The sequence below is a fragment of the Ptychodera flava genome, chromosome 6, assembly GCF_041260155.1.
Source record: "Ptychodera flava strain L36383 chromosome 6, AS_Pfla_20210202, whole genome shotgun sequence".
NCBI lineage: Eukaryota > Metazoa > Hemichordata > Enteropneusta > Ptychoderidae > Ptychodera > Ptychodera flava.
In genome coordinates, this window is record NC_091933.1 from 34,479,116 (window position 1) to 34,490,453 (window position 11,338).

The 11,338-nt window shown below is 36.6% G+C and overlaps 1 protein-coding gene across 1 annotated transcript; it reads left to right on the plus strand.

Annotated features, from left to right (window-relative positions):
* Positions 1 to 726: 726 nt before the first annotated feature.
* LOC139134334 (protein SSUH2 homolog) lies at positions 727 to 9,951 on the plus strand. Its single transcript, XM_070701214.1, has 12 exons — positions 727 to 845; positions 1,880 to 1,967; positions 2,284 to 2,429; positions 3,691 to 3,820; positions 4,784 to 4,844; positions 5,544 to 5,668; positions 6,099 to 6,161; positions 6,299 to 6,402; positions 6,592 to 6,684; positions 7,696 to 7,798; positions 8,245 to 8,349; positions 9,755 to 9,951. The coding sequence occupies exons 1-12, from the start codon at positions 814 to 816 to the stop codon at positions 9,899 to 9,901; spliced, it is 1,197 nt and encodes a 398-aa protein (XP_070557315.1). The 5' UTR covers positions 727 to 813; the 3' UTR covers positions 9,902 to 9,951.
* The last annotated feature ends 1,387 nt before the right edge of the window (positions 9,952 to 11,338 follow it).

The following is an 11,338-nucleotide window of genomic DNA, read 5'->3' on the forward strand; positions in this document are numbered from 1 at the left end:
ATATCATTCAATAAGGTATGACCCTGATACAGGTTTTTGCTGAGCTCGATCGTATGGCGTACGGGTCGTAAACGCTCGTGCCTTTCCGCCCTACAATCCGCAAAACCTGTATCAGGGCCGCAAGGATTATTATCAAATGTCTATAAATGCACAGCTATTACTAGTTTTATATTGGAAAGACATTGTTCACGGTTATCTCATCGACAACGATGTACAGTGAATCAACATTTTCGATGAAATCCAAAACTCAAATTTCTTGTACACATCAAACATAAATAAAAGTGGAGATATAGCTTGTAGATATTACTTGTTTAGTACGGGAAAATTGCAAATGTTTTGCAAAATAGACTCCCATGTGTTATATAATGATTTCATACTCCCATGTGTTATATAGTGATTTCATACCTTTAATCAAAACACTATACAGGCCTTATCTTGGCCTCCTAATAGTTGAGCAAAAAATAATGACCCTCCCTCAATGGCATGCGTGAAATTTCATGAACCTTCAAAAATGCTTGCGCGAAATTTGCAACCCCCCCCCCCAAAAAAAAAACCCAAAAAACAAAACAAAAACAGCCCCACCTAATTTCTGTCTGGTCCCTCAACGTTTCCATAGAAGACATCAGTGACTCGGTGACACATTCAAAACTCACGTTTATCAATTTGTTACGTCAGCAAAATCTACAATCTCTTAAATTTGACAATCTCTTAAATTTGACAATGAGACTATATGCAAGCCACGGTTTATCAGTGCACCATTTTCGAACGACGAAACTTGTGTAGCGTGTAAATATTCTTGTTCTGGATCTGAACATGTCTGAAAAACAACCTCTCTTGCAAGGCGGGTAAGGAAAACTTTCTTTATGTAGCCCTATATCGTATCAAATGACAGCATAATTCCGTGTGGATAAAATTTGATGTTGAACTTGAACTGGTTCTCTTCACAATCACCTCGCTTATCGCCATGTTAAGTCTCAGCAACATGCAGCTATATGCAAGCTGTGTTTTAGTGTAGGTTTTACTCAAGATAAGGCCTAACACAATAAAAACTAACGTAATGAATTTAAACAGTAGTTACTCGTCAGCAAGGGTCAGAGTTGCATTCTAGCGAATGGTTTTATTGGCATTTCTTTCCGGAACAGTGACGTGCTTGCAACGCAGAAGGCAGCGATCTCAATATATTTTGCCAATCCGGGGAAAGAGAGGTGTTTTCATGTAGTATAGTAACTTGGATGATCACGAAACGGTCGCAGACACTGATCACGTATTGTTTAAAAGTGTGTAGATATGTCGTTGTTCAGTCTTTGCTATCGGCGGTCCAAGTAAATCCATTACTTGACCGACAGACTGTTGGTAAATAAGTTGGACAATGACTGGACGAATTGTTGAGGGCTGACTATAAGTATATGACCGGTACAAATGGTTGCAGGGAGTACAGCTGGCAATGGATAGCTGACTGGAATATAGATGACAAGCACACTTACCATCTATACTTCATTGCCATCTATACTCATAGTCCTGTCTTGAAGGGAGATAAGTTGTGAAAGGTGCACGATTGGGTATCTAAGGAAAGTTCATTTAAATCATTCACTGTTTTCAATGGCAAGACGAGTGGATTACATCTTCTATAGATTCAGCTTATCAAGTATATCGAACTTTTATCTGTACTGATTGAAATATATATATGGAAAGGCAAAACACTGTTGCCAACATATATGACATCATTCACCATTACAAATCTAGGTGCAAATAATGATAAATGAGCAACGAAAGTTTGAGAAAATTATTGAGATGGAGAGGGACGCTTATGTTACTGGTTTGTTTCTTTGTTCGTTTTTTGTTGTGTTTTGTCAAAATTAAATCTATTAAATCTTTCAAGAGATGGAAGTAAAGTTCACGCAGTTGAACTTCCTACATGGGAAGGAGAAGCTTCAGGTAGCGATGAAGAAGATAATCCCAATGTACAGGTAAGCCTGCAATGTGTCTGAATGACGCATCTTCTGACTTGGAATACAGACACTGAGTAGTCCAGTCAACCTTAAGATTAATTCTCATCAGCTTTGTTTCAAGATTTTTGTTTAGTCTGACCAATATCCTTACTGGTCATTTTAAGTTTCGTATCAAGAGGAATAGAAAATGTAGGTCGTAAAAATTTCGAATAAAACATGGATCCATTTCCATCGCGTCGAAATTTTAATGACCAAGAGTTTCTATTCCTGTTCGTACCATGTCTGGAAATTTGTAGTTTTGAATTTTTGTACCACAATTTCTTCATCTTCACAGGCTCTACAGCCAACAGCACCTCCAGCGCACAAAGTAGACCACGTATTAGGTTATGATAACTTGGAAGGAACACCGTTGCCTCCTCCAAGCTACGATGAAGCTGTGATGCATTCCAGCTATCCAGAACAGTCAGACTTGACTCCAAAGTGAGTCCTTTTAAATTCATGAAACTAGAAAATCACCCGTCATTGACAATGAGCATTTAATGAGCCAGTAGCTGAAACTTTGATTATTTCACCATTTTTGTTTTAATATTATCTGTAGTTTCTTGTCTGCCCCCAAAGTAAATTTAAACAACTACTATTTAGCTTGTCAACACAGCTTCTGTTCTTGTAAAATGCACTGTTAATTGTTTACATGTGAATTCTAGTCCGGACCAGAACTCACTTGTCAAGAATAACAATGCAGTCTGCACCTGTACAGGCTGAGTTGACAAGCTCACCACTGTCTCTCTCACTCAGCAGTGTCTCTCTGTCAATGTATTTCGAGGATTTGAACAACAAACTTTGGTTGTCATGAAAAAACAAATAGGCAAAAAAAGTATCAGAAGTTACAGGTAAAGGCCCTTTAAAGTCACATGGTCCCATTAGATTTGCATATGTTCATACATGGCATATGGCATTGTATCCTTGATGGCTTACAGAATGTCAGCAGCACTATATTAATGGCGCGTTTCTTTTTGTATGGAATCCACAGTGAAGTCACTGAGTGGCCAGCATGGACACTGGTGACCGAATTCCTGTCATTCTGGTATTACATCTCGGGCGCTACTGATTCAATTTGCGTTGTCAAATACCATGACATTCCTTAAGGTAGAACGCGCCTCGGGGACAGAAATTCGGGCTTTCAAATTTTATCAATTCTCTTCTTATCTACCACTGGCGGGGGCTTATTTAAAGCTCTTGATGAAAGAAAAGTTTTTGCCATCTTAGTTTTACGAAAATCCAAAATGTTATTTTTTCCCCATAGAGTTAACACAGAAATGGCGGCCATTTTGAATTTCAAATATCGGGAAATCTTAGGTAATTTGTCTCTCTAGTACCAAAGTTTGCACTGTGACCCCTGACTTTTATTCTTGATTTTGAAAGAGAATGGTTGAAAGTTTCATTGAGGAAAGTTTCAGCACAGTGGTTTGAGCAAACGCTTAAGTCTTTCACTTTCGAGGCGCATACTACCTTAAATTGAGGAGCATAAAGTGGAATCCATACCGTTCAATAACAGCTGAAATATTTATAACTGCATAAATTTTGTGCAAAATTCTCATGTGAAATGGACCTTACAATGTGAACAAATATTTATGCATAGAAGTTCACGACTAAGGAAAAAACCATGACGGCAGCAAATCTGTAACATTCGTAAAACAGTTCATTGAATTACTAAGTATATTTGGTGTTGTATTTGTAACAGGTTGCCATCAATCACTGAGGACCAAGCCAGGGATGCCTTGCTACAGCATGTGTCAGAACACTGTTGCTATGGCGCCAAAGCAGCAAGGGATTTATCATTCAGTAAAATCATACCGTCAAATGCTTTCCATGTAAGTTCATCACAGCTCTTGTCCCTAAGCAAGGAGTTCCAAACTGTTTGTACAACCTTAAAAAGTGTTTTTAATTCTGTGTCCAGACAGTGTATTTATTTATAGGTGATCATAAAAGTATTTATTGACAACCATATTTAGTCAAATGAATATTACAGTCAAGGATAAAACTAGGGCATATGGTATGTGTAGAATGTGGTTGACTACAAACTCAGTGCTCTTTTTTCACGTTTCATGTATTGAAACTTTTTTGCCATTCTGAATTCAAAAATAATTTCAAATAAATAGAAATTGAACTGTGTCAGTAATTCCAAAATTAACCAGATGCCCATCGTCTATTCAGCACTTGTTGAAGTTACTTTGAATTGCAGTGGGTTCTTCTGTCAGTGACTGTGTACTTTGAAATCGTTGAAAACCCTTGAAGTACTTCTGTGGTATCTAAAGACAATGGCATTTGGCTTCGTATGACTGGCTAAAATATTCACAAAACAGAAAGAAAATTAAAGAGACTACGATGTGCCTCAGCAGATATTCCAGTTGCTATGATGCAATCATTAGAACGTCATAGCTTTAGAGGAAAGGACTCCAAAGATTATTTGTATATACTCACAGATATCTGACAAAAAAGTACAAATTCAAGGTTGTTAAAATTTCCTTTTGTGTTTTTCTTATTTTATAGGCATGTTTTTGAATTGGTTGTAGAGATTAAAAGGCCAAGCCTCTTTCAAACTAACAATCAGTGATTTATCGATAATTTAGATGCAGATATATCGGTGAAAAGTGTCTTTACATAAGACAAAACCACCTCAAATTCTCAAATAAACTGAAAGGAACATTATCTAATTTCTTTGTATAATTAGCAGGGTTGATTGTCCAATATTATCTTCTGTTAGTAAAAACTGAGTTTCGTGTGATTCACAGACCATCGTTATCACATCTAATGGAAATAAATTTTCCTTGCAGTATATTCTTGAAACCTTTACAGAGAAGAGATCGACCAAGTGGGCGCATGAACCGTATCATGGTTAGTGAAGACATGTTCATAATAAATACAACTAAAAACTTAACTTAGAAAGTGCCTCAGGGACAGGTATTCAGACTGTCAAATCTTAGCAATACTTTATTGGATAATCTGTCGAATAAATGTAATTTTCACCATGTTGTTTTTGTGAAAATCGAAAATTTAAATTTTACCCCGTAGAGTAACACTGGGGATATCAGCTGTTATGAATTGTTGAATTTTAGATCATTTGCTTCCATAATCCCAGACTTTGCGTGGTGACCTTTTTTCCTTGATTTTGAAAGAGAACGCTTTACAGTTTCCTTGAAGAAAGCTTTGTCACTTTTGAGGTTTGCATTTACCTTTATGCGTTGATAGTATCTATACATTCAAAAAGCAATTCCATTGTGGTTTTCGAGTATGGTCAACAGTTGTTGCCCCAAAGCAGTGGTTATACCTTTCCTTCACATTATACATAAGCAATCAAGATCTAGTCATAGCAGAAATTAATATTGTATGTGAATGATATGCAGCTACATTTTTGAGAAAAAAAATTAACAACATATTTGAATTGTGTCAGACCTCTTGAAATATCACATCATATTCATGTAACATAACAGAAACTAGGGTCTCATGGTATTCATGAAGCGTTATTATTAGGATGGTTGCCTTGTGCTTTGTTTATTGAATGAATATTTGCTTTATTATTTGAATTGCATTCAGGTCAGCCAATTGACGGTCCTTATAACGGCCCAGCACCAGGACCGTGGCAAATAGAAGCCAAACAGCCACCGCTTTTCACGGAAAAAGTTGCCTATGTTGAAGTTCCACATACTGCATCGGTTAAGGTATGTTATCGTAATGGTGACAAGGTGATAATTCATCAAAGGAAATAATCCTGATACAGAACATATTTTCAAATAATGTCAAAGATGTGGAGAACAAAATACAAACTTTGATTTGTCATACTGATATCAAATGTTACATCACAGTTTCAGAACACTTTAATGCAACAATCGAAATAAAAACTAGCGGTTTACGATCAGGGTCTTTGTGTCAATGAAGTCTGATACTCACTGTGGTTGTGTCAACGGTATGCATGGCTTGTGTAGGTCACGTCAATCGGCAATTTGCGGCCAAATATTTTTACGGTTGTGAGATCAAGACAACAGTTCCAGTTCCTCATTGAAGTCATCTTAGAATGTTCGATTTCCCAACATTCTGTAATTTTAGATGAACTTACGGTGACAAACCTTTTGCTTGCTTGTTTCTCATCAGCCTTGTCGGGACTGCATTGGTCTCGGAAGGACACAATGTAATCGTTGCGATGGAAGAGGAAGGGTATGCATATTATAACAACATCATTGTTTTATGGTTTTTTTTTTATGAATTCTCATAAATTTTGATATTTTAGCAATTTTAATACATCACCGTTATGAGCGTCATTGAGTCATTAACTGATTGTTTTTATGTTGCAGGAAAGCTGTACTCATTGTCATGGCCGTGGTCATCGTACGGATTTTGAAGACGGTGAAGAACAACGCAGACAGTGCCATTCCTGTCTTGGATCCGGATATGAAATGTCAGTTTACAAAGAAACATTATCTTCAATCTTAACAAAATGGAGTTCAAAGTTCAAAGAGACAGATTTTTAAAATCAAATGATTGAGTAGAAAGTTCATGTACTGTCTTCCGTTTCTTGCCCTAGATCAAGACCAAATTGAAATGCCAGGTATTTGAAAATGCATGACATTTTGAACTTAAATTTCAGGTGCTTTCGATGTAATGGACTTGGTCATGTGATCTGCAAAACATGCGATGGAAGATGCCAACTCAAGTGTTTCATCAGATTAACCATAAAATGGTAAGTATGGCGAACAGCTTCATTCTACGTAACGGTACCTAAAAGAAAACAGTTGGTTTTTTTTCAGAAGAACTATTGTTTAGCGGTGCAAAGCTGAGATAAGGATAGGGGAAGAGTAAAGACACGATTTAATTTGATCAGGGATGTAAAATAATCACAATCATACCCACCCATAATCCAATAATACAAGGTCAAAATTCGTAATAAATGGTCAATTGTTACAAACATAGGCAAAAAAAGAACAGACAGCAAAGTACCGGTACACACAACAAAGTCAAATCCGTGAAAAAATCGAAAGTTTTAATAGAGGTTTGTACAGGGGATAATTAATTGTCTATAAAGTTTGAAGATTTCATATCAAAGTCAGTCAACAACTAACAGCTTATGGCCTAAAATTATACATAATAATGTGTTTGAAGTTCAACTAAAAAAAAATTAATTGACCTTGTGACAAGTTTGTATCCTGTAAATGGAGAACCAAGCATTCATAATTGACCATATATAGAGTAAACTAGAATATGCTATGGGGACAGTTTCTGAGATTATTAACTGTCTAAAAATCTCACCATTCTTTATTAGACGAACTGCCTGTGACTTCATTTCACCAAAGCAATGGTTTTTATACACAGAATGACATCTCTCTAGATCTTCAAACATTTTCAATATTGCAGAATTTACTTTGCTTATGCAAAGTATTGCATAATGATCCATATATTCCTATTGGTTAAGGTGAGAATAAAATGTGCTTCCTTGAACACTAAGTTCAAGCAAAAATGTTATGACTTTAATTTGTAATTTCCAAGATTTTGTTTCTGAAATTCACATATACTATCATGAGTGCGGCTTTGGTTAATGTTAATGAAAAGTGTTCACTGACAATACTGACAATATCTAAATTACTTGACCAAATAGATATTAATTGAAATTACTCTGAACAAGCGAAATGTTCTGTTGCAGTCATTTGATTTTACCAACCCTCTGATTCGTCTTACCGTTGGTTTATGCTCACAGGTCAGTGCACCGTGATGATTATATTGTAGAGAGAACAGCTCTACCAGATGAACTGATTAGAGATGCCACAGGAGACACTGTGTTTAATCAAAAACACCCGAGGGTAAGGATTGCTTAAAGAAAACAAAGGTATAAGCTCCACGTATGATTTGTTCTGGAACAGTTTTGGTCTATACAAAAGATGTACAGAACGTAGCATAGTATTTGCTTACCAAGTTTGACCGGTGAATTTTTATCTGATTAGCATAGTTGGGAGAGCGTTGGAAAGGAGCCTCCAAGTCAGTATTGTCACTTTTGTATCCACGTAATAGCGCTGTCAGCAAATGACGTCATTTTTTTCAATATTATGCAAAAATAAATATTGTGTCCGCAATTTCTGCAAGAGCGACGAAAATAAAACCTGCGCTAGTGTTACTACAATGGATACTAAAAATGACACTAAATTGATGGCAATAACATTTAAGATATATGCATAGTCCAGTATACTTTTTTGACGAGTCAAGTCATTTCCATGATTTTGATATTATTTTTATTCTGCTCACTTTTTAGGTGATGCCCATCACACATTTCCCGGATAACAACATCAATCAAGCATCCAACACTCTGATTCAACGTCATAACACTGCTTACGCCATGGAGCGGATATTGATGCAGGTCAGTCTTACGTCAAAGTTTTACAATATTGCAATAGAGAAATCAGCAGCAACTAGAGTTCAAACCTTCATAGCTGGATGAATTATACAACTCTCTCATACCAAAATTTGTAACAGCCAAGTTGTTTTTGGTAATAGATCTGGTCCTGTACACAGATTTGGTCCTGTACACAGGCCCTGCACAGAAATTTAATCCTGTAAATACCAAATATTGGCACGACTCTATGGCTTTTGTGACGGATTTTGACGTATACTAGAGTTGCCCCGAGTCTGTGGGCAATATCCATTACAGTACATTGAAGCAATATAATTCTGCAGACTTGCGCAGATGATCTTGGGGAAATGCAATCCAGTATAAGTGCTGTGTACACACAAGAATATCAAAGCATCTATAGGACCAGTGTAGTCCTGAACACAAATTTGGCTTCATACATGATTTGGTCCTGTACACAGATTAGTTGCCTAGATCCTATACGTCGCTTACGGCCTCCGTGCATCCGGCCCGGAGGCCGTAAGCGACGTATAGGGTCTAGGCAAACAGATTAGGCCATGGACAGAAATTTGGTCCTGTACAGAATAATGGCACAGTCCTATAGCTTTTGTGACCGATTTCGTCCTATACATGAATTTGGCTCTGTAAACGATTCAGACCTGTACACACATGTGGTCCTGTACACAGATTTTCCCTGTAGGCAGATAAGGCCCTGCACAGAGGTTTGATCGTGTACTTAGGTTTGTTGTCCTGTAGACGGATTTGTCGCCATGTACATAAATTTGACCCTTTAAACAGATTAGGTCCGTACACAGATTTGTTGTTCTGTACACAGGTATGACCCTGTCAACAGAGTAGGTCATGTACATAGATTTGGCCCTGTATGGTTCATTTGCGACTCTGGAATGAAGCCTCCATTCTCAGATAATTGTCAACTTTATTTGAACATGCTGAACAGCATGCTTCCTTCCCAGACAAGACTTTGGTAACACTTTTCATGAACACATAACTCAGTCTGTATTTAACTGTGTACACATCCACAGATATTTTTAAAGAACCAGAGACTAAAAAAAAATGATGCAGTTCAAAACTGTTCAAGCATATAAAATTTGGAAACTGGCAGTCAGCATATCTAGATATTTACTATTCAAAGCGAGACTCTGCATTATCTGTATGAAAGTTATGTAAAGATCCCCAAAACAACCGTTCACCATTTAAAGTTTTGTTTAACTCAATAGCAATCATACTGTTGAAATAAAGTTATACGCTAGCATTTTTCGCCGATAATCCGTCACCATACCTTAATTAAATTTAAACATATGAAATGTGATATCCTAATTTTGTTAATAATTCTTTAATAAAAGTCTTCACATATCTTCATTCTACTCACAATTTTGTCTTTCTCACTCTGCAGCGTCACAGAGTGAGAGTGGTACCGGTCACAAATTTGCACTGTAACTGGAAATCCGAAAGTTTCTCTTACTTCGTGTATGGATTTGAGCACCGTGTGCATGCACCGGATTATCCTCAACAGTGCTGCTGTGGGTGTAGTATTTTGTAATCAGTTACAGCAGACAACCAGACCAGAAATATATGAACATATAAAGTAGAATCTACAAACAGCTTAACTTTCAACGAGATATATACGAAGGCGACAAAATTCGACATTAATGTTGCTTTCTTGACGAGAGACATTTCCAGCCTGAGGAAACTTTATACTTCAGAAGCATTGGGAAGCATTAGCAAATTCCTTTAGAATTTCAAAGTTTTACTGGGAGCAACAGGAATCTTGTCGTGTCAGCATTAGCTACAGGTTGACCCAATTATCCAGACGTTTAGAACTTTGTAACCAGAAAGGATGCGTAAAACCATCAGCAATGGCTGATGTTACGTAAAGGCTTTGACTGACAAAAATTCTCACCTATCGATTAAAGACATCCAGATTTTAGCTTTATAATTACTGTTACCCAGGACTCTCAGTGTTTAAGCCATATACTGTGTAGTATGCGGCAGATATCTGTGAATTTAAATAAAAACACAAGTACCCCTTGAAGTGGCTTTGTAAATCTTCAGGATATTTCAGTAGAATTTTGTGATATTATAATAATTTGTCAAGCAAATTGGTATATTACCAAATTTCATTCTTTACATTTAATACATTTATTACATGTATTACATTTATTGCATTGAAGGTCTGCACCAATTACATTATAAGATCGGGGTCAGATCTAGATGATCTTGCGTGAATTACATTCTTTACAATTTATACATTTATTACATGAATTACATTTATTAGATCGGGGCTGAATCTAGATTGGCTTGCACAAATACCATTCTTTTCATTTGATACATTTATTACATTTATTACATTGAAGATTTACAAGAATTACTTTATAAGATGGGCTTCTTTATATGTTTATCATATGTGTGACATCTATTACATTAAAGATATGCACGAATGCCATTATAAGATCGGGCATGGGTCTACATGGGCTTGCATGAATTACGTTCCTTTTAATTTAATGCATTTATTAAATGTATGACATATATAACATTAAAAGTCTGCACGCATTACATTATAAGATCGGGGTTAGATCTTGATGGGCTTGCAATAAATACCCGTGACTGTCATGCGGTGTACTTTGGTTATCCACAGTCCACAAGGATAATACCTGAGCGTGAGTTTTCCGACATGTAGAAATATTTGTTTAATTTGAGATGAACATTTGAAAGTTTTGCGTGATCAAAACTGTTTTATACTCCTACGGTTGTGTAAGTGAGGTTAGAAGTTAGTGTCAGAAAATGTAGTCCCTCTTAATAGGAAGAAGAGGCGAGTATTCGGTCGTGTGAGGGCGTTTTTCGGCAGCCCAACAAATAAAAAAAGTTCCGCCGGAGCGGAGAAAAGTTCCTGAAATGGCCGAATTTTGCCGTTTTATCTCTCGAAATTCAAATATAAATAAACTTGCTTTGCGGATTTAGCTTATATTCAAGCATATAA

Coding starts and splice junctions, on each gene's coding strand:
- LOC139134334 (XM_070701214.1), top strand. CDS start 814: ATGTCTGAAAAACAACCTCTCTTGCAAGGCGG. Junction 3,821..4,783: donor TACCGTCAAATGCTTTCCAT/GTAAGTTCATCA, acceptor TTTTCCTTGCAG/TATATTCTTGAAACCTTTAC. Junction 4,845..5,543: donor GGCGCATGAACCGTATCATG/GTTAGTGAAGAC, acceptor AATTGCATTCAG/GTCAGCCAATTGACGGTCCT.